We start from the raw sequence: 25,650 nt of genomic DNA on the forward strand, positions 1-25,650 counted from the left end.
TGTATGTATGTATGTATGTATGTATGTATGTATGTATGTATGTATGTGTGTGTGTGTGTGTGTGTGTGTGTGTGTGCATAGACGAATTAGAACACGAGTTGTTACTTGTGTTTCGGGCTATCGGTTTAGACCGAATTATCTTGCGGTCGTGTAATACACGCCAAAAAAAAAAAAAAACTTAACGGAAACCTTACAAAAACATGGGAATGGAAACCAGAATCGCGCGCATATTTACATTGATGATTTTTCAAATATTATGAAAGCGTTTTTATGATCACGTACATAAAATAATACCTATTTATCTATTCTGTGATTGGGTATGAACAAAAATCAATATTATATACAATTAATTATATTGGCCGCGCATCGTCGCGCATGCGTATGTCCTCCGTACGCTACAGTAATATGTCTATGTTTTTTTTTTTAAACTATAAAATGCCAGTAATGCATCCAAGGCTATAAATTACTGCACACAAGTTGGCTACTATTATCACGTAATGTATCACGTCTTACATTCCGTCGTATAACAAGACTGAAACACTATAGCGACTGATCAAAAGTATACACATACATATATTCTATCTCAACAGCTACTCTACACTGTATTTTACGGTCGTCTAAAACTCTATGTGGTCTCTCATAAGTCATTGATTTCGTTCGTTATTCTTACGTGTTTATTTAGTCGTGTTCCCGAGTAATATTTCTGTATTTTGTATCTCCACATAATATATTTGTTTAACCATTATATAATACCCACCATGCTTGTGTGTTGTTAACGGGTAAATTTATCAATATATAACAGTAACATTTAAAGTGTATGTTTCTCTCGTTTCTGTTTTAACAAAAATAAATTATTATTTTTGATTTTCTTTTTTTTGTCGATATGTGTTTCATTTCAATCAAAGGCTTGTATATATCGTATGTATATGTTTAATATATTATACATGTATGTTCATTAAATTCAACTGTTATAAACTCTAAAAAAAAAGAAAAAAATCTAAATAGAACATAAAGATATACATATATATATTCACTGTAGGAAATAAAAGCAGTCATACATATATGTAGGGGTATATTATTATATTATTTTTCATACTTTCATACTTATATGGGCACTACTAGTATATCGAATAACTGACGTGTTCCATATTATTATGCATAATTACTAGTTTAAGAAATCATTAATAACTCGCACTGCAGGTTAAATTAGAGAGTCGGCAGCTGTCCGTTTTGTTTTGAAGTTTAGTCCGCTTAATATATTCCTCCAGTTTTAAATAAAATGAAAAATCATATTCTATTTTTATCAAAACATTATTAGGAAATAAAAACTATTTTTACCTAGTATTTTAATTGACATATTAAAAATCAAAACGATTTTATGGTGTCTTTTTTATGCTAATATAGTAAATACGTATTGATTTTTAATTTATATATCATACTTATATAAGTGAATTATTGATATTATTAAAAATAACAACACAATTTAAATAATGATTTTGTATTATACTAGATTCATAAATCAATCTAATGTAGAATAAACATGAATAAATCTATAAATTATATATAAAAAAAAAAAAAATGTATAGGTTTATTAGTATTTTATTCAATTCATTACAATCAATTTAACATCAATAGATGTAACCATCTATAGATGTTTTAAAGACAGTTATTTTCTAAATGGAAATTATTTAAAACAATTGAGAATCTAGTGTTTGATTAAGTACATTTAAATATTGGGCGGTACTCCTTTCGCCCAAAAATGACCTTCCTCTTTTTGCCCACGTCCTCTTTTCGACCAAAAATGAAAAAACAGTTTCCTCTTTTCGCCCAAAAATAATTGTATTCTTTTCGCCCATGGTTTCACGTTATACATTTTGGAAACCACTGTCTCAAAATTAATAATTTTTAAAAAAAAAATCATATAATCAAATAAAAAAATAGAAAAAATATATAATTATTAATAATAATTTAATAAGTGTTAAAAATAAGTATTTAAAATAGTGTTATCGATGTAAAATAACTAATAAGTAATTTGATCAGGTTACTACTTAAATAAATAATTTGTTTTGTTGTTGTAAAATAATACAAATATTCATATTAATTATGACTTTTAAGTAATTATAACATTTATTAAAGTGTTTTAAACTATATATTTCGATGGAAGAGTCGGCACCTTTATACACTTTTCTCGACTGACTATATTAATAACAATCAAAAACGTGATTTTATCGAATATCAAATAAGATTTTTTAAAAATTATTAATTTTGAGAAAGTGGTTTCCAAAATGTAAAACGTGAAACTATGGGCGAAAATAATACAATTATTTTTGGGTGAAAAGAGGAAACTGTTTTTTCATTTTTGGTCGAAAAGAGGACGTGGGCAAAAAGAGGAAGGTCATTTTTGGGCGAAGAGTTCCGCCCTAAATATTAATGATGTTCTTAATTCATAACTGTATTTAATATTTAAAAAAATATCAAGTATTACTTTCGCTCTTCGAGAAAATTTTTTTATTTTATTTAAGTGAAAAACAGATAAAATATTATACTATTTTTAATGAAATATTTTATAAATAAATTGTTACTTTTCTGTTCGAGTACAACTTATATATTTACGAAAAAAATAAAAATTTAATTTATTTTTCTAAATGATGTATACATCTATACATATATATATATATATATATATACATGTATATATATATACATGTATACTATATATAATACATAAATGTAGCTAATGTTAATAATTAATAAAAATTTTGAATCTGTCAATTCGATAAGGCCATATCTCCATAAAATGAAAATTTCCAGAAATCATTAAAAACTGTTTTTAGAGATCAAAATTAAATTTAGATAAAAATTGAAAATGGTTGAATTATTTAATTCCCTTATAAAAAATCAACTATGATATGACGATCTCGCAGGAAATATGCATTATTATTAGTTAAACACATCGATCACATAAAACTAGTTTTGAAAATGTGTGGAGAAATGGCCTTTTCGAAATGACCGATTTAATTATTACCTTGAATTTGCATTTAAATTATTAAAATCACAAGTTATTTTGTTGAAAAAAATAAAATAGATTATTAAGGGTCATCTTAAAAATAAACTGGTATGTTGTTTTTTATCTGTATTTAATATTTATCATATTCTAGTGTTTTATTTTTTTGTAAGGGGTCCAACAATATTTATATAATATAGGTACTGATATTGGAATATAATAATAAATAAATCATTTGAATATAAAGTATAGTTATGAAAAGATATTAAAAATAGAAAAATATAATTTTTTTTTTAGTTAGTTTATCGTAAGTATGCGATAAAAAAAGAAATCTGTTCTATAAAAAGTCAGTTGTGCTGAATCATTAGGTTAATACTAAAAAATTATATTACTAATTTTATATAAATAACAATAAATAAATATTTTATTAAATAAAATATTATAGTATTTCGTCAGCACATTTTTACAATCTTTTAAATCTTTTCTTTGAAAAAATTATTTTATTTGACACAAACTGTATTAGGATTTTTGTTAAAATATAAAGCAATTTTAATATACAAAATAAATTTCTTTATTATACCTATGTATTCAAAATTCAATGCATCAATATTGTATTATTGAAGTTTCATTATTTTACTCATGATGAATTAATAATTGCATTTTGTATAGTGAAATCGAGTTAACTATATATTTGTTCTATACAAATTAGATAATAAATTCGTCCTATATTATATATATTATTATGCAGCATATAAATTTGACAACATATTGTTCTATAATACTATCAGGCACAAGAATCAATACTGTCCATATGCTGCAGTAGCATAGATACTATTGCAATGATAATATATTTATATTATCATTTTCAATGAGTGTGTTAGTTGTGTGCATAGTTTATGAGACATTTCATGAAAACTTTTTAAAAAATGAAATGTAAATCAAAAAATTTTAAATTATGCACGACTGTGGTGCAAATTTTCAATGGACGTTAGTACGAATTTGCTTTCATCTGCATTTTAAATATTGTGTTTGTGTGGGCTAAATATTCATACACATACGTTAATATATTATAAATATATGTGTGTACATAGTGAATATTGTTGAATACCACATAATTCACAGCGCAGTTCCCACACGTCGATATTGTAGGAAGAATAGGATACGTGGTGGGGGGGACTCACCGCGGAGGGAATAAAACATCTCGAAAGTCATAAAAAGATATATGATATTATTTTTATTACAATAAACAAGCTGTGATCTCAGCTGGATAACGTCATGTTTGAAATGACCACGATAATTTTTTACAACATAATACGTCTTCACCCTTGATGTATCTGGGACTTCATATCCGGCGACGGCAGCAATGGCTGCAGGGGGGACGAAATCCAGTTTACGCGATATTTCGCCGGAATATTATTTTTCAAGCACGCGCGTTCATTTATATATATATATATATATATATATGTGTGTGTGTGTGCGCGTGCGTACGTGCGCATGTGTATTGTTCGAGTAGGTATATACATATTATATATGTACATGGTATGTACACCCAAGCACTGCCTAACGGTGGCAGTGATCCCGGAGAAGAGGGAACACGAGGAAGGGGATACATGGGAGACACAAATCGTTTATTTGTGACTGAGGGGGTGGTTGCAACGTATATAGGGGATGATTTGTTTTGACGCCAGGTGCCCATGGTAACTGGATTACATAAACAGCCGCGACGGAATCGCGTGCAAAGAACGGTTTTTCGGCGCCCCCGTACCCTTCTCACTATTAACGCACCCGCCGCGAAGGCCAATGATAAAATGTATACGTGTACCGCAAGTGTGTGTGTGTATACCTACGGAAACGCGGTTCAGGATGAAACATGTGAAAGCCGAGCACGTGCTGTGCAGGACGTGGTAATGCCGGTGGGGTACATATAGTATGGTACATCATATAGTACGTATATACGGTCTTTCTAATTTTTCTATTTTTTTTTCTCCGAAAATCTGACATGTGATATATTTATGTCACTCGGCGAACGGGTTATCGGTCGTGACAAGGGGAAGAAAGCAATTGCGTCGCGCCACCCCGCACTCATAATACGCACGCCAAAGTTTCCTTGAAAAACTTCATCACGTAAACATATACCTTTATGTATACATATACACGGTGTATGAGTAGGTATGTCTGCTGTAAGTTTAATAAAATCGTACGTCGCGAGCAAAGTTTATGAATCCGGTTTTTATTACAGACGGAATTATGAGTTTTTCTTTTATACAAACGTTTTTTTTCTTTTTTATTTATTTTCTTTTCTTGTATAGCTATATGTATATGTGCATTACACAACTGATAATTCATAAATAATAAAACATTCATACAGGCGAAGACCGCTGTGTACACAATAATAAATAATTTTCGTCCAGTTAATTAAAGCAAAACCACTGAAAGAACGTTAGATAAAAAAAGACGAAAAAATCTGAGCGAGTGAACATGAGGCGAAGAGAAGGGTGAAAAGGGTATATAGGTATATTACTCGCAATGCTTATACACAGGCCGAGGAGGCAGAGGCCATAAACTAGGCTTGTTAGTTGTTGTTTTAAGGTGGGGCGCCGATGGGTTACGATTTGTTTGGGATGTAAATAAGCCATCACCAGCGGGCGGCCGATAATTTTTATCATTATTTATTTATTTGTCTTTTTGTTATTTATTTACTATATGGATTTATTGCGCGAAGCAAACATCGTGCGATTCGCTTTTTTCAGGAGTTTTTTTAACGCACTCCAATGAAATAGTGTATGATATAAATATTATAATACTATAGGTCACGGAGTTTTCTTTTTTTAATGAACTAACAATATTTACATATTCCCACGTCTAATGATTTTTCGTAATTTCGATTGCGCTAACTAAAGATATTTTTTAATTTTCTATAATGCTGAAATTAATTTAATATTGTGATTATATTTATGAAAAATTGTATTCAATGGCTAAACAAATTAAATACATATTTAATTTTTAATCGATATCCAATTGTAGGAATCAAATTAATTTGTTTGTTATAATTATACCTATAACCTTGTTAAACATAATTTCTTATAAAAAAATAAATATACTAAAAATATACTTACCAGCTTTCTGTGCAATATTTTTATCGTTAAAACATATTTGTTTTTTAATTGTTGGTTTAATTTTTATGACTTGAAACAATTCCAGTCAAATAAACAAAGTATGTACCTAATAATAATATTTAAACAATAATATGTATACTTATAAACGGATGGACAAAACGCACAACAGATTAACGTTGTTGGACGTTTTTATACAACGTCATGCCTCAAGTAATCTGGATAATTTTGACATTGGTATGCAAATTATCGACTAGTAAAATACCAGCAGTAAACTTAAAACCCGTGACACAGAGTAGACCTTATGCACACGTTTCGATTTTATTAGAATTAAACACAGCGAGAAAATTTTAGGGAAAATCTGATTAAAACCATACATTCATATGTGTGTGTATGTGTGTCTATTATACGTATAAACGTTACAAATACCGGTTTTATTTTTGTTGCCTATACGGCCGTATATTATTTATATAAAGGAAATCGCGATAACCATGTATTGGGCAATTCGCCAAATAACCATTTTATAATGGTTTCAATTAACATTTCTTGTAATTCGCGATTCGAAGTTACGATATGCAATTGTATGCTACGGGTGTTACATTGAACCAGTTCGCGGGCCGCGCGTGTTGTTATCTTTAAATTTCATACGAATCGAAATTTTATTAACGCTACTACGGGACTCATTTAAAAATAAAAATAATAAAACCATGGTTAAGCGACGGTGGCAGCATTTTGATACCGAACGGCGATACCGCGCTTGCATGTGAGGAGTGTTGTTGCTGTTAGTACGATGGTATATAATATTATAATAGATACGTATCAGTTCCAAATTGAATCATCACACGATAGGGTGTACTTATTAATAATATTTTAATAGCTGGTAGTCGTTACACGGATGACTAACACAATTTATACTACTCACGGTGTGATTAATAGTGTTTTAATGTTTTTCTCATTTTTTTTTCTTGTCGACAGTTACTATGCACAAATCCAAAGAAGAACAAGCTAACGTTACCAGCTCCCAGTACCAGCGTTCTAGAACGTGCCCGGAGCCACATCACTTGTACTTGGATGGAGACATGTTCCTACAAGTAAATGATTAGATTCAAAGTAAAATCGTAATGAAGTGAATCGTTCTAACCGAACATGTAACTATTTATGTCCCCTACAGGCATTAAACGGTTTTTTGGTGATGCTTACCTGTGACGGCGAGGTTTTCTTCGCGACACATACCATAGAAAATTATCTTGGTTTTCATCAGGTAAATTCAACTTATTGTATGCTATCGATTATTTTATGTAAACGGGTGGCGTTTTGTATACAAACTTTTAATTTTATACTTCGCAAACCTGCAATTACGCCGGCGTTTAGTACCATATCACTTCAACACATATTTTAATTTTAATTTACTCGTAATTTTCAACCATTTTAATATTGTGATTAATTTTTGTAAAAATACATTCAAAACTGTTAATAATTGATATAGATTTATAAAAAAAAATTGTATAAACGGATAATGAAAGTACTTCGTGTATATATAGGTAACATTTCAACAGCTGCGTCTGCGGTACGTTTGTTATTAATGGGTCATGCAGATGTATTCTAACAAAAACAATATTTTATACGCGTTTAGACATAGTTTATATTTTCATTATTATTATTATTTTTTGTTTTTTTAATTATGTTTTATTATGATACTAATTTTCTCGCCGACAAATTAATTGAACATTTATAGCACAACATCGGCACATCTGTGTAAGTAACATATTTTGTATATTATGCGAAGCAATATTAAAGAACCATAACTGTCGCCGCACAAGAGACCCTCAGGTGTAACGCAATAAAATATAAACTCGATGTATTTATTTTGTTGTTATATACAGATTGAGGTAATATTATGTAGGTTTAACTGGAATGACCATTTTACTTGAGCTTATTGTAATTTTAACAAACTAAATCATTTTAATGTCCTACGGGATACAATGTAGAGTATTTAATTGTAGGTATAAGTTTAATAATGTTTATGAATAAAAAAAATAAGTGATTTAGAATGGTATATTTTTAATTCTATACTAAACATTATGCTCATATACGTTCGAAATAAAATATATTGTCTTTGAACGTTTTGAAATATTCTGTATTTTATAATACTAAGTTGTACATTTATTGATAATATTTACAGTAATTATTGGATGACCTTAAAAAAATAGAAATTTAAATATTCCATTTAATGTCAAAGAAATATTTTATTTTGTTCTTGTAATAATATTGAAAAGTCCAACGTGTTTTAGTTGCCTACACAGCTGATTTTATTTATTTTGTAAATGTATTGATTCCGTTATTAATTATATAATTTATTGAATATCAAATTAACAATATTTTTTAACGTATGGAATTTGTTTGATCTTAAATGCATATAATTTATAGTCACCATAATAATAAACCAAAAAGTAAAAAATTCCATGCGCCAAAATTTGTATTGTTATAGATATATAAAATTAATATTTTTAAATATAAATAAAAATTGTTTTCTGAATTTAACTGCTATTAAATAAAATTATCAATTGTGTTTGGATCCCAGATAAAATAATGAATACATGAATATTATTACATATGCTTTATTACAAAGTTAAAAATAGTATAGGAGTAATATATTATACTAATTAAATCACTGCCACTAAATAAAAAATAATGAAAATATTGCTTTTTTTTAACGACTTTCTGAAATAAGCAAATTTATATCGTTTTAAATTCTATTCAATTTTTGTTTTAATAATAATATTTTTTAATTATTATTTAAAGTAAACAACTATTTAGGTACTATATACGTTTATTTATGAGTACGTATAAGCAACCGTATAGTTTATCTATTTTGTTGATCATGAGGTATTATGAAATGTTTGTATAATGGAGTGACATTATGAATTCATTTTAGCCAATAATATTTACTATATAACTTATGTAATAGATGTGTATTAAAGAATTTTTGAACAAAATAAAAAAGAATAATGATAAATATATCTACTTATAAATATTTATAATATTTTCTTAAATATCTATTTTGATTACCGAATTATTAAATCTATTAACGATATTTTTTTAAGGACGATATTAATAAAATAGAACGTGTTCGAATACAATGTGCGTGTCTAAAGTAGTTTAAGAAAATTTAAAGACATTTTAACGCGGTTTTGAAACACAGTTGATCAAATTAATTAAATCCACTACAATCATTCAATAAATGATAGAAACTTAATAGTATACCATATATATTTCCAACTCTTAACTACAAAGTTTTCCAAATAACGGTCGTGAAAACCGTTGTTGATATATTTTTTTAGAATTCATTAAATATGCACATTTTAAGCTAATTGCATTTACAACTCGAATAGATAAAATTAATATATATATTTGTACTGATTTTCATTGGTGTCTAACATATGATTAATATCCAAAACTTAAATTTATGATTATCGATAAAAGTACGGCTATGCATGTCTATTGTATATTATTATTTTATAATAAAATACTTTCTATTTAGATACTAAAATATTAATCGTGTAGTTCTATCTTATCATCTACTCAATGAATAAAAAGAAAAAAAATATTTCAGATTTAGCTTATAGCTAATACAATTTTATCACACCACATTTATAGATTTTTATGAGTTGTAATATCTATAATTTAAAAAATAAAATGTTTACCGATTTTAATTTTTCCTCGATGTCATAAGAGTAAGAGGTGGGATTAACTAAAAGGAAACTAGAGAACCTAACCTGGTGGTCAGTGAACTGTGTTTCCTGCAGCCACGTGCACATTTTATATTAACTCATGGTAATTATTATTACCTACAGTTTCAATTTTAATATTTTTTACTTTTCGTTATGTATAAATAGGAACAAAAGTATAATTTTTTTATTTCATTTGATATCTTAAACTAACAACATTTTACGTGAAATTAATTTAATGAATATGCATGACAGCCGTACTTTTAATATATTATGTAAATTAATGAGTGTACCTATATTATATACTTATATATATATATAATACAAAAGTTTCCTGTTAGATTTTGGAAAGGTTTGAAAATGCTAATATACAATTAATTGTGTATATATATAAAATAAATAATAATAATTTGCCCAACCACAGATTAATAATATTAGTTGATATATTTTTTTTTTTTTGATAATTTTTAAAAACAAATAATGTTGACAGCAATAATAACCGAAAAAAGTCCCAAGTATATTAGAGCTTAAATTAAAAAATATAATCATAAATAGTCGTTAAAAATTACATTATTTTTATAATAATGGGTGTTTACTAATATTGAGTAAATATCTTGCAAGTATTAAGTTTTTATACACTTATTGTAAGTTTTTATTGTCATTAAAAAAACTGAATTCATCCAATTGAAGAGAACTGTAAAATTGTTCTTATTGTAACCTAAAATGATGTGCAGTAGCTAATATAAAATGTGCAATAGAAAATTTAAAAGTGTGTAGCATTTATTTATTGGTTTTTATAAACTTTTGTTTGATTTATATTGATTAGGTATTGAATATGATTATATATTCATTTAAAACCCTTAACTCTAACATCAAATAAAGTTATACTTATGTAGGAATCAAGTTTTACCGATTTTTTGTCGAACATTATAATAAACTTCAATCAACTTACCAAGACTAGAAGGTCGTCTTATATTTTATTATTTTATTTATATTTCATATTTATTAATTTTATTTTTATTTATTTTAACTAATTATTAATAAATACCCTGGTTTTATGTGCACTACTAGATTCATTATTTTAAAATATTTTAGTGTTAGTGAAATTAAGTGTGCAGTGGCAAAATACGCGAATTATTAGCACCAGTTCTGGTTGATAACTGAAAGTACTATAGTCGTGTTGCTGAAATCGATCTTTTAGAATCCGATTCGAAACCGATATTGTAAACGAGCACGTATTCGTGCTGTCTTTATCGCCACAACGGGGCCGCGTAGCACAGCGCTTACGCATTTTGATGCATTCTTATCATAACGTTATCAATGCTGTTTAATTTCGCAGTCCGACATCGTGCACCAGTCCGTCTACGAGCTGGTGCATTCCGAGGACCGAGAGGAGTTGCAGAGGCAGCTCATGTGGAACTCGGCCATACCCACGGAGCCGGGATCGCCGTCTCCGTCCATCACGTTGCACGAGGCCTTGCACCCGGATAACAGCCGTCTGTTACAGCGGAGTTTCACCATCCGTTTCCGGTGTCTGTTGGACAACACTTCCGGTTTTTTGGTAAAAACTTAATTATACAATAACAATAATGATTAATAAATAAAAACATAATATACTTAATATATAATAAAATGTACGATTATTATAATTATATTTAAATCGTTTTGTGCGTCGAGTTTTCCTCGTTTGAGCAATTTAGGAATAATAGATTATATATATATATATTTTAATTTATTATTATTGTTATATCTTTTTTGATTGACATAGAGGCTGGACGTTCGTGGACGGATCAAAGTGATTCACGGCCAAAACCGCAAATCAGATGAACCCCCGCCGCTAGGCCTGTTCGCCCTGTGCACACCTTTCGGACCACCGTCTTTACTTGAAATACCGCACAAGGAAGTCATGTTCAAGAGTAAACATAAACTAGATCTCAGCCTGGTATCCATGGACCAAAGGTTCGTGTGCAATAATGATCCCTCTCTATCGATTCTGACAAAACTAGTGATGGGTACAATCAAATAGTTTATACTGTTGAATAGGATTCGATAGATGTTACAAACTATCAAATAATTTATTCGAATAGTTATCGAAACGACCTAGTATTTTTTTTATCAAAAATTCATTCGAATGAAACTATCGAATACATTTTCATTCGAATGAAACTATCAAATACATTTTACTTCGGATGAAACTACTATAATATAGTACCATATTATGGTATTGATTGTCATTTTATCTAAATTTCAGATTCATATAAATAGCATTGTCAACATTTTTTCCTAACGATTTTCAACTCAAGAAGAAACTTATATTAAATTTTCATGATTTTTTATCGAACAAATTTCAAATGTTTACAAAAAAAGTAATGATTGGAGATTTTTCATTAAGTTCACAGTAGATATCTTAAAAAAATACTGTCGATCAGCCATCTTCAAAAACAGTTAAAATATTTCGAATATTCGAATAGTTCAATACTATTAAAACTATCAAATAGAATCTATTCGATAGTGCACATTACTAGACGAAACACACTGAAATAATGTGTTTTCTTTCGTCTACGTCTTTTTAATAATAACTAATACTTCGAACGTTTTTGCTTCGGCGTTGATAATCCGTTAGTTTTATTGATTTATATTATCTTAATTTTACTTGTTAAAATTAATTTTCAAATTAAAAATAAAAATGCTACTTTTTGGGTTGTTATACTTTTGTTTGTTAATGTACAAAACTTTTATAATTATTCATGATACATTAATTTATATTTGGATTATTAATGTAACTGTTGAATATCACTGTCGGATTCGCATTTTTCTTTAACCAATTCATTGTCTTTATTATAATTAACGACACACTCGATATCCGAATCAACATAAATTTCATTAAGTTATTCAGAATGAAGTATAAATACAGTACCTAAATTTTTTAACATCAAAATGTATAAATACGTACAAAATTCAAACGGTATTATTTCGTATTATTATTACGTGTGTGATCACATATTATCTGTCACAGCGGTTCCCAAGTTTGGAGGCGATAGCAATTATTAGAGAAGGCGCAAGGCAAATATTTATATTGTATATTGCACTACCACATATTTATTATTCGTTTGAAAATAATTTACTTATATTAAAATAATAAAAAATATTTTATAAGGAGGTGCGATTATTTTACTTATTTTTTTTTTTTTGGGGGGGGGGGGTATGTGGAACCCAAAAAAGTTTGGAAACCACTGATCTATCATATTATTGTACACGAATAAGTAATTTTCATAAAAACTAAAGAAATATTATTTTATTTTATTTTATTTTCAGAGGCAAATTATTATTAGGTTATTGCGATTCCGAACTTGGTAACATGGGAGGATACGACTTGGTCCATTATGATGATTTAGCATACGTAGCAAGCGCCCACCAAGAATGTAAGTGACTTTTACTGGTAACTTGATTTATAATTATTATTAGTGTATAGGTAATATCTAATTCCCACCTAATCATTATCTGACACATTTCTATTACACTATAATACTCTCACGAATTTAAACGCAATTTTCGATCTAAGTGTACTGTAACAAAATTGGATAATAAAAATAATACTCATTATTATTTTACATGTTTTTAGTAAATTATGATAATAAATTAATAATAATTTTTACTCTTTTTTCTTACTTTGTAACTGTTTTTTTTTTTTAATATATCATTACTTTAGAAATTGTATATAAAACGTATAAATTATAATAATTAAAAATTTCTTTCGAAAATACATATTTATAATTAAATTAAATTATTTCAATGTATGCATAACCTATAATTATATTTTTAAATTAGCTATTATTATTATTATTATTTATATTGCATTATATACGTGGATACATTTTTAATCTTATTTGACAAACGTAATCTAAATATTTTTTACATTTTTTTTTTTTTTGTTAGCTTAACATTTATTCTATATATTTCGATGATCATTTATACGAATTGACCGTGCATCATTGTAGTCAAATAATAGTTTAAGTACTGAGCTTGTATAAATGATTTCTGAGTAAAAGTATTTTAAATTAAAATGTTCGATTCCTTAAATCGTTTGAATGTATACATATTTACTTATTTTTATCCTATTGAAAATTTCGACCACAAATTTAATGCATTTGAATAAAAAATATATACACTTTATAATATTTAGCTCGAGAAAATTGGTAACTAGAAAAATTTGAATGTACAATAAAAATAATCGCATTGTTTAATTAGTGCTGAAAACTGGAGCGTCGGGAATGATTGCATACAGGGTGCAAACTAAACAAGGCTCATGGCAGTGGCTTCAGACCAGTTCTAGGCTTGTTTACAAGAACTCAAAACCTGATTTCGTGATAGGCACACACAGGCCTTTAATGTAAGTCTACATTTATAACCTTTTTTCCTCCGTTTTTTTAAATTTGTAACTGTTAGGTTTATTTGACAAAAAATTTCTTAGTGTACAAGGGACGTTTTATTGTACAGCGATATATTTATCTTACTCTTTGGACAATTGTTTTTCTTTAGAAATAGCTAACGAGAGACAGAGAAAGAGACCATGGCCAGGCCGAACTAGTGATGGTGCACGTTGGCACTAGCGCATTATTCTAATTGGCCATTCCGTTACCGTACATACAATATAAGATATTTTATCATTAACTGTATGAAAACTATTAACGAAAATAATTAATTATTTGAAATTTAATATAGTAATTAAATAATATAAAGATAATTAAACTTAAGTACTAACTAAATATACTTGTATAAGTAAGGTTTATGTTTTGATTTTTGAAAATATATTCATATATAATCTATACAAGAAGTCGAGTTCTATAGTTGGAGGGAGAGTGAAAGCGCTAAGCGCTTCAATGAAACTCTTTCGGGTTTACTAAAAAGTTTAAGAAATTCAGAAAATATAATACATGTATAATTTATTCATAATCTTAGTAATTAAATAACATTTTTATTATTCTTTAAAATTGTATTTTAAAAATAACAATGAACAAATAATTTAAAATTTTTAAACATAAAAGATCGGCTAGTTTTAATTTTTTCGAGCACTAAATATCCTGGTTGTAGCGCGTATATCTTATGAAGGCACTCTAGTTAATTTGTACATTAGATGGGGGGGGGGGGGAAGAAAAAGATACAATATACGAGTTGTCACCGTTCGTTTTCACATCTCCAAAAACCTTTGAAAGTAAAAAATCATCGTCATCGTCACTGAGCGTATCATATTTGAAATAAAATAAAATAGGTCACCAAACGATTAGATTGACAATTTACGAAATAATAATTGTGCACATAGGGAAGAAGAAGGCCGCGATCTACTTGGAAAGCGGACAATGGACTTCAAAGTGAGTTATCTGGACGCAGGCTTGACGAACAGTTACTTCAGCGACTCGGAACAGCTCCCCGGAACGCTGTCGAACAGCAACGTCACTACAGGCTCCGGCTCGACCGGGACGTCCGGGCAAACGCAACCGTCGCAACCCAGGCGTCGGTACAAGACGCACCTGCGGGACTTTCTGTCCACATGCCGGACGAAGCGGAAACTATCGGCGGCCGCGGCCGCAGCTGCAGCCGCGGTACCAACGACAACCCCAGCCGTGGCCATCGAATACCCCGCGGCTGTTCAGGCGCCAGCCATGACGGCTGTGCCGCCGCCGACTGCCGACGTGCTCTACACTAACCTAAACACGACCACGCTCTACACGACCGGACCGTACAACGGAGCCGTGGCCACCGACAACAGTGGGTACCATCAACCAAATTTCCATCAGACCCTCTACGACACTCGGATACCATACCTGACGGCCACGGATAATCTGTTCCAGTACAGGTAATCATTATGACGTGAACTTTTATCGTTCGGATGGGATATTGCAAGTTCAATTTTAATCGCTGTAATCGTTGTGTTTGAAAAATGTTTTCGAGCTAAACTGTTAAACACAAAAAAAAAAAAACTCGAAATTCTTTGAAAAATGCTTTGAACGCTCTCTCGCAGTCTACTAAGTGTTCTTTTCAAACGAATGAGGCATGACATTCGTAAAATTGTTGTAATTTTATAATAATACTTGTGATTGTAGTAATTTTTTACTGAAAAAGAAATACATATATATGTTTTACTTTATCAGTATAATAGTTCCGCTGTTCCGTATATTATGTTTGCATTCACTTTATCAGAGTTTACCCAATAAATACCCAAAAAGCAACTCCTTTGCGTTCAAAAATTCTATGTTGTTATGATGAAAACATTTATTCTAATAACATAATATTTATAACAACAATAACTATACATTTTTGTGACACATTATATATGATTATTTCCGTCATAAAACGATTTTAAAACCTACGATCAATTAAATCATAATTAATCAATCGGTGATGTAAATAGGTATAAAATACATTGCAATCGAGCGACATATAACTCGTATGCATTAGCATATGTATTGTTCCGCTTTGAAATTGTAAACACAATTTTTAATCGATTCGTTAAATGTCTAAGAAGAAGTTTCAAACGAGAAAGAGTTCAATACTGTTCATAATTTATATTATTAAACGAGTTTTACGCGAATTCATTAAAAACGATTTTCTCCCCACGTTTACAGGCCTTTGGGCAACTACTACACCGATTACCACACGCCAGTCACAACGCCGTACATGGGCAACGGTTTCTTGGATATAAGCTCCAGAGGACCGCCGGTGCAGTGCGGTCTTCCTACGTACGATCAATTGACCACTGTGTCGACTGCGGCGGTGAGCGGCCGAGAATGCGTGGACAAGTTGTATGGCTCGCCGCCAATGGTGTCAATGGAGCACCATCAGCAACAACAACAGCAGCATCAGCAGCACCACCAAAACCACCATCATCAGCAGCAGCAGCAACAGCAACAACAGAGCAACGAGGACAACATGAGCAAATGTCACATGGATGTCACCACTGCCGCAGCCGCGGGTCTGCCGTACCTGGTGCCGCTGTGCGACGTCCAGTTCCGGACGAAGAGTTCGTCGTCGCCGCCGGTTCCGAACGGTGTGAAAATTGAAGACACGAAATCTGAGTACGGAATCCAATCATCCGACTCGGACGTCCCCAGGCAAACGGTACTCATGTGGGGCACGTGTATAGGGGACTCGTCGTCGTCATCGCCGCCCAACCAATCTCCGGGCGGCGGCAGTGGCAACGGTGGTAGTAGTATTAATGGTGGTGGTGGCGGTAGCGGCGGTGGAGGTCCGACGGGAGCAAGCAGTGGCGGTGGTGGTGGTGTTGTCAGCGTCACCGGTAGCAGTGGCGATGGTGGTGGTGCAGAGCCAAGGATGTCGCCGCAGACCAACGGCCACCCGCCGTCGCCGTACATGCAGCAGAAGAAAATGTCACCACCCGCGCCGCCACTGCAGCCTCCGACTTCAGGTCCGTCCGTTCCGCTCTGCAAGTCACATTTACAACCGGACATACCGGACACGCCGTCCAGCCCAACGGCAGCAGTAGCGGCGGCGGCAGCGGCTGCGGCTGCGTACGCTAACCACCACCACTATCATCACCACAACCAGTACCATCACCACCACCATCATCAGCAGCATCACCTGACCGGGGGCCCTGAGGTATGGACACCCCCGCACGCGCACCCACCTCCACCGCACCACTTCTATGCTTATCACAACCACCAGTGAGTTTTTTTATTTTCGGCCACAACCGCGCGTAGTGCTATCGTACATCAAAATAAATTAATGCCTTTACTAACAACAAAAATCCATTTTGTTTAAACACAGAAACACAATTTCATAAAATGAACCGCAGACTTTTTGAATAGTATATTTTTCTATACAGTCAATTTGATTTTAATCCGATCACGCCACGCACATGAGCGAATTTAAAACCGTTTATTTTGATAGCTGCTAATCAGTTGCCAATTATTAAAAATATTTGGCTTTTTTTGCGAAAAAATGTAATTTATTTAATTTCGTTTATTATGACATATCTGAATATAATCAATATACAATTCTTCAATTACAATATATTCATAATAGATAAATTTATTTATAAATAAATAAATAAATGTTTAGGCTGAAATACATTTATATTTGTAAAGTACGACCGGTTTCGAATTAAAAATTCAACATCAGGTATATTCAAAGTTAATAAAATTGCGATTAATAATTTGTTAATTTTTTTTTAATTAAATCAAATTTATTATGTATTATAATGTAACCCATTGTTTCCCAACCTTTGAGTCGCGACCCAACACTGAGTCGCTATTTTTTATGGTTTGCTGTTCGTAAACTGACAAGGAAAATAATTTAGTTATCAAAATATAGTGTATGTATCAGTATTCAGTTTTTGCAGTATTACGTTAAAGTCTATGATAAAATTCCTTATAATAAAATTATTAGTAATGTTATTATATTAATGCATATTAGGTATTTATTAAAACTATTTTAGAGATTAAGCTACCACAAGGGACATTTGTTGGCTATCTTACCTTAAAGGTTAGGAAACAATGGTATAACCCTTATAAGGATAATACATCTTTATCGAACATGGTCGATTTGAATTAAATACCAAAAACGGTTATTATTTTAGAATAATATTTTTTCTATAATTTATTGTCCAACCGTTAGTTTAATATTAATTTAAGGTTAAACACATTTTCTTGGTCTTAGGTTTTTGTATAAAAAGGCCTTTACTAATTTACTAAGTCTAATTGTTGAAACCGTCGTATTAAAATAGTTATAGAATAATAAATATGGATATCACTGTTAAACTACTATTATGCTTTATTTTGTTTACATACTCTTCACGTATTGTACTAATATAATATTATTTATTTTTATTATGACACGAATAATTATAATTTTATTATAATTTTACGAATTCACGCTTGTTTAAAATTTTTTCTTAGATTATGTACATTTTTACATATATTATTACTTTAACTAATAAATAAATTTGGAAAAATCCCAAAACGAGATTAAAATCGATTAAACGTGAAATTAAAATGACAATTTAAATTTAATTTTAATACAAATATGAATGCGTTTAAAAATAATTAAAATTTGCTGTTTGTAGTCAACAATTCGTTGAAACAAACCGTAGTGTCAAACTGTGATATTTTCAATCATATAATACATTTGTTTCAATTAAAATAAGTTTTGTTATTGCCTAATCTAGTGTTTTTCCTGAATTCGAATTGTATAGCTTGTTACTTATTTTATAAAATAAACTTAATTTAATATTATCACAAATCAAAAGTCCAAGGTCTTGAATTTACTCCAAATATTTAAGTACACGTATACGTTATTTGAAAATGTTGAAGAAGCTAACCATGTACCTAACAATACGTAATAATACTATGAAAAAAAGAAACAACAAGTGCGAATGAATAAATAGAAACCATGAATCTATAGATTTTGTGCTAATATGTTTCATAAATTGCATAAGTATATAATATTATGTAAATAAATATGATGGCTCGGAACTTTATGCGTTTAAAAACAATAAAATGTGTGCATACAGATGCATTAAAAAAAGCTTAAATATGCGTTATAATATACAATTACTTTATTATAAAATATGTATTTATGTTTGAGTCAACTTAAAAAATGTATAATAGGTACATTTAAAAAAATTGTAGCTTTCAATTACAATTTCTTTTTTCTATTAAAACATTAATGTCAATATTGTGAGAAAAAAATAAACATTTTTATATAAAAAAAAAGGGTTATATACGATTGAGCCGGTCATAAAAAATTCACAATAATTATTCGTTACGGTATCATCTAAATCACATAAAATGCAGAATTAAATAAATTTAGTAAAATATACAATACCTATAAATGTTTGTACTTCGATATTAGGTATTATAATACGAATTTACATCTAATCAAATTTTGAATATACACCTTTTTAAGAAGCGTAAAAATGCATGAAGTCCGAGACTTTTTAATTAGTTAATCTGATCAGAGGTGTGTTTACGATGTTTCAAATGGCAGGTTTAAAAATTATTGTACAGACGAATACATTTTATTTCGTAATCTATTGTCTAAGTTATAAATCAAGGTATTGGGTATAGGTCTGTGTATGTGTGCGTATGTGTTTGTGCGTGTGTGTAAATATAACGAAGACTGATCCGTAAATACGTCTCTGATCCACGATAATTTAGACGTAGAAAGACAGAAAACCGTCGACAAAGCGTGATCTGTACAAATAATCAGTTGGTTTTATGTTTTACAGCAACAGCAACAGCAGCAACAGCAGCAGCAGCAGCAGCAGCAACAACAACACCACCTCCACCACCACCATCCGCAGCAGCGGCAGCAACAACAACAGCAGCAGCAGCAGCAACAGCAACATAGTCGATGTCAACAGCAGCAACAACAACTATCATCATCACGATCCGTACCACTATCACCACAACAATTACTACCATCTATACAATCACACTGCTCACCACCAAACCGCTGCAATGCCGGCACCGGCGCAGTATCCGAGTCCGTCTCAGTCCAGGTTAAATCAGAGGACCGCAGTCCTCTGCTGTCCATCTCGGAGGTGACCAACACACTGCTGAACCAGTGATGACGATTCAACCGTCGGTGGCGATCGCGCGAAAGGATTCGACCTCGCACATACGGTGGTCCTACAGTACAATACTTGTGTATATCGTCGTGTCGTCCGCACATCGGTGTACGTATGCATATCGACGTTTACATAAGGACATATAATATCAAATGATGTCATGTACTATCATTATTATTATTATAATAAAAATAATTTCTACGATTTTTTTTCTCCAGATTTTTGCTCCTCTATTTTAATAATGTAATTTATTGCACAAAAACTACTAATTTTCATCAATACATGTTTTCGTAATCCACTCCCAATTATACGTAACAATAAATTAATATAATTTGAAAATTATAAATTATAATATTATATTTGACATTTTCATGTTTATCGTTGTAAAATTGATTTATTTTAGTTTTATGTTTTATTTCTGTGATATGAATAGGCTACATTATATTTGTGAAAATATAATTGTGCTGCGTTTCGTAGTTGTATTTTTTACGATAATTTTTAATCGCTTCTCGATGTGTAAAGTTTTTTTTCTTCATATCGGACGGATCGCGAAATCTTAATATAATTATATACAATATACATAAATATAAATATATTATACAGTTTATTGCTTGTAAAAATATTTCTATTACCTACCTATATATATTGAATCTTCTCTATTTGTAATTTTTTTTTTTTTCTGTTATTTTTGACCCCTTGTAATTTATATTTGTACATATAATTATTTATTATAAATTATTCATTTAAAACATCATAAGACTATTATTTGTACATTAAAATATAATTGTGCTCGATTATAAATCGTATGGATGCAATTGTGTTTTAAAGATTATTATATGGAACTGCATGGTGTTGACGACCACTTTTGAAATCTCACTGAACAATATAATATAAAATATAATATTATGTACTCATTTTAATAAGTGATTATATTTACAACGATAATAAGCTCTGTGTTCTCAATAATAAAACTCCAATTGATTAATATTTGTTAAAATAATTTTTCTATGGTGCAGACTGAACGAGAGACTACAGTCCATGCACTCATTGTATATTTATGTTGAAATGCAGCCAAAATTATCTGGATATTCTGTTGGTACTATCATTGAATTTATAATAAAATAAAACTAGTGGTATAATATTGTGTTTGTTCGTAATACACTGTTTAAATAAACTGTAAAGTATAATAATTATACTCAACTACATCAACTATCGACAAGTGTAATACTAAAGTCTCTATAGATGGGCCTCCATATGAGTTTTTCTCAGAGAAATTCATTAATCTTCATCGTATTAATTTAAATTAAAAAAATTAAAGTACATAAAGAGTCATAAATTTGGTAATTTGGTTATGTATAGGCATATCGAGTTGTAAACACATATTGTACGTTAGAAACTGACTAGAATACTTGATTTATGATGATACTTGGTTACTAATAAAGCAATAAACATAAATAATGACTGATGTTTGACAAATAATAATAATATACAATGGAACAATTGTCATTTGCTAAAATTCAGAGGTCTCCAACCTTTTATTTTTATGGTGGACCAAATCTGAGGTACCCTTTTACATCACGAGCCAAATTATTTTGAAGAATAGAGGTAATGAAATTGAAAAATAAATATGTTTTATCTAGATTTTAGAAAAATGTTTATTTATTTTTTATTGCTGTAATTAAAAATTTGTTTTATTGAGATTTATTAATTTATAGATATTTTATTAAGCAAGTTGCCTAATGAGAGGTTTGGAGTTAATGTATTTTTAAAATTATAAAATTTGCTTCAAACTATGTTACAATCAACAGCGTCGTGTGCAAATGGTTGTCCCTTCAGTTATATTTGACGTATTTCATTTTTTAAAAACGTCATTCACATAAGTAAGTGAAACAATAGAATTTGGATGTGAAAATATAGAACGATTGTTATTATTTAAACGGTATCTATTTATTCTGAAATAATCATTATAAACACACCAGCTGAATCATCTTGCACGGAACCATCTCATTTGGGACATAGATTTTAATCGATTATTAGTTTATACCATTCTAAGCCTAATTTGGTGTAACTGTTGGTTATAAAACAAATAAAACGAAATTTCAAATGAATGGATATGATAGTATTGGTTGTACAGTAAAATACCCGATTTTCCATCATGGAACCGTCTCTGCCGGTTTTAATTTTTTTTTAAACTGCTTCAAATTACACGTCTGGTGTATTGATGAGACTGCCAAGTCAAATTTTAAGTTCATGCATTTCGTCATTTTCAAGATGTAGCGATCATCAATGAGTGAGTGGTACATATTAGCATTTTTTTAAATAGATTTTTGTTTATTCATAGCCGAATGACTCGGTAAGAAAATTGTGAGTGTTCAACTTTTTTTGGGTGTTATTCACTGAAGAATTTATGCCTTTTTTAGTGTGTAAATCATCCGTAAGATTGTAATATTATATTAGTAATATCATCCGTAGTATTATAATATCCGCGTAAATCATTAATAAGCAATTAATAATAATTTGTAATGTATTGTAATCGATGAATATTAAATATAGAAATACAATCCAAAAGCGGAACTAGGATTTTTCGTACGCCCGGGGAAAGTATTAAAATTACGCTCTATCATAGACCAAGAATCAAGTACCCTTCCCAACAATTTTTTTTTTTAATAATTAGCAATCATACTATTTGAATTAAACATATTATCAATAAAAAAGTTAAAAATATCAAACTAGTAATTAATAATAGATTATATACTATAAAAAATATATCCTCTAAAATTTTATGCCCGGAGATGAATCCCCGTCTTACCCCTAGTTCCGTCCCTGATACAATCGAAAAAAAAACCGTGACTGTCGTTTTGGGAGCATAAGATCTTTGAAGTTATTTTCATTATAATAGACACGTTCACCATTTCCTAGGTGCACACATATATGGATATGCAAACAACATCAATGGTCGATATATCGTTGTTTTAACATCAATGATTTGTTTTCGATTAATCGATTAAACATCGAGATTTATGTTCGAAATTTTCGAATTTTTTTTTTTGTTTGGATTATTTTAATATACAAAAATCGTTATACAGTATACACTACACAGTTATAATCAGAGCTCGTAAGTTCATGCACTAAAAAACGCATAAATAAGCATGTAATAGTGCACTAACATTTGATCAAATATGCATTAAAAATCCTTAAGTATGTACGAAAAATGCCTAATAAACTATTCGTTTTTATAATATGTATAATAATATTATTATATTATTTTATATAATATTAACATTTTTTAATAGTACCTTTCGAACCCCGTGATTGAGATGTTTAACTCGCCTTACAGTATTAAGAGTTATCTATCTAAGTTATTTTAGGGGTAACTACATGCATATGAATTTATTCATTGTTATCTGTATCTGTATATATAAAACAGTAAGCTCACTGACTGCACAGCTCAAACCATTGAACGGATCGGGCTGATATTTGTCATACAGATAGCTCTTATGATGTAGAAGTGTGTTAAGAAAGCATTTTTGGAAATTTAATTCCAAATGTGGTTAAAAAGGGTAAAGAGATAAAAATGTAAAACGTTTTTTTTATTCTCATTTTTTTTAAAATTAAATATACATAGATACTCTGTAAAACAAATAAACATTGTCTGTACACTTTATATTTTGAATTTCAACCCCTAAGGGAGTTAAGTTAAAAAGTTAAAAAGTGTAAGAATGGAAAAAAAACTTTCTTAATCAATTTGATTTTAGCAAAAGTTAGAAGTACTCATGACGTTGCTTTGATTGTAGAATCTTCTAGAATCGCAGCTACACTGCTCGAAGGTAGTCGAACTGCCCATACTACCTTCAAACTACCACTCAATCTAACAACTTCGGTCACTCCCATAAGTAATATATTAAAACAAAGTCATTTTGCGGAAGTTTTAAAAAATACAAAAATAATACTGCAGGACGAAATTACAATGGAAAATAAGAGTGGTGTTGAGGATTTAAATAGATATCTAAAGGATATAAGGGAAAATAAAAGATTAATGGCTGAATACTTTAAGCATATTCTACCAGTAGTGTAAAAAGGGACGAGAACTGATGAAATTAATAAAGTCATGTCTTAAAAGATCTACTTTGTGGCCGCAGATTTATATATTCAAACTGTCGAAAATATGAAGGTAAACTTGAAAGAAGAAAAGTTTTTTTTGGTAGATTTGCAGATCTTTTACTTGAAATCGGCAATGGTGATTATTCATTATTTGATGAAATTATAACTATCCCAGAAAATGTGTGCGCAGTTGTAACTACGGTTCAGGATTTAGTATCAAAAATTTATCCAAATATTGCTCATATTCGTTATAAGCCTATGGAATATTTGTGTAAACATGCTATACGAACTCCAAAAAATTACCAACCGGCAGCTATCAATGATACACTGCTGATGTCTTTTGAAGGGGAAGAAAAAATATATACTTCGATAGATACAGTGATCAACATAGATTTATTATGCAACTAATTATCCAGTTGAATTTTTAAATTTATTGAAATCACCGGGTATGCCATATCATAAGCTTATTCTGCGTGTGGGCACCTATTATATCATCGCGAAATTTGAAAGCACCTAAACTGTGCAATGGTACCAGGTTAGGGCAGTGGCAGTGGCATATACAGAAATTTTTTTCGGGAGGGGTCCAAAACATTTATATTGTAATTTTATTGAATTTAGATTTTAACTTTTGATAATTGTTTAAAAATAAGACAGAAAAAGATTTAATCTTCTTTTTTTAAAATTAATATCATATTTTCATATGATATTATGATATAAAATTAAAAGCAGTCAATGATTAATTTGAGCTTAAGTCATTTTTGACTGAAAATATTTATGTTGTTAAAAAAAAAAAATAAGTATTTTAAACATTCGTAAAATATCGAAGGAATTTCGGGGGGGGGGGGGTCAGACATCCTGGTTAGGTATACAATTATAGTATATTTATTTATTACATAATTAACTCCTAATAATAAGCATTAAACCATAAATTGAGACCCTTAAGATATTTTAATGAACTATTGAAGTACAATTAAATAAAATAAATGCAACCCGGTAAAAATCATTTTTTATTTTTATTTTTAAATTATTTCTAAATATGTATTCATAAAGCACCATTAAAATATAACAAACGTTTTAAATAAATTTTAAATTTTTTGAAACATTACGGGAGGAGGCTGT

The 25,650-nt window shown here is 30.0% G+C and overlaps 1 protein-coding gene across 5 annotated transcripts in view; it reads left to right on the top strand.

Annotated features, from left to right (window-relative positions):
• Positions 1–20,759, top strand: part of LOC112685429 (aryl hydrocarbon receptor protein 1-like) — a 69,155-nt gene extending 48,396 nt beyond the window's left edge. For 3 of the 5 annotated variants that reach the window (XM_025557302.1, XM_025557306.1, XM_025557303.1), the window contains 9 exons: positions 7,093–7,208; positions 7,289–7,378; positions 11,185–11,406; positions 11,614–11,804; positions 13,161–13,267; positions 14,094–14,235; positions 15,166–15,699; positions 16,469–17,524; positions 20,089–20,759. In XM_025557302.1, the coding sequence (XP_025413087.1) occupies positions 7,093–7,208; positions 7,289–7,378; positions 11,185–11,406; positions 11,614–11,804; positions 13,161–13,267; positions 14,094–14,235; positions 15,166–15,699; positions 16,469–17,524; positions 20,089–20,407 (2,777 nt within the window). In that variant the 3' untranslated portion in view covers positions 20,408–20,759. The remainder of the gene's footprint in view (positions 1–7,092; positions 7,209–7,288; positions 7,379–11,184; positions 11,407–11,613; positions 11,805–13,160; positions 13,268–14,093; positions 14,236–15,165; positions 15,700–16,468; positions 17,525–20,088) is intronic. The other 2 variants (XM_025557304.1, XM_025557305.1) reach the window with 2 other exon arrangements.
• Positions 20,760–25,650: the final 4,891 nt, after the last annotated feature.

The sequence above is a fragment of the Sipha flava genome, unplaced genomic scaffold (genome assembly GCF_003268045.1).
Source record: "Sipha flava isolate LNK unplaced genomic scaffold, YSA_version1 276_pilon_pilon, whole genome shotgun sequence".
NCBI classification, from domain to species: Eukaryota; Metazoa; Arthropoda; class Insecta; order Hemiptera; family Aphididae; genus Sipha; species Sipha flava.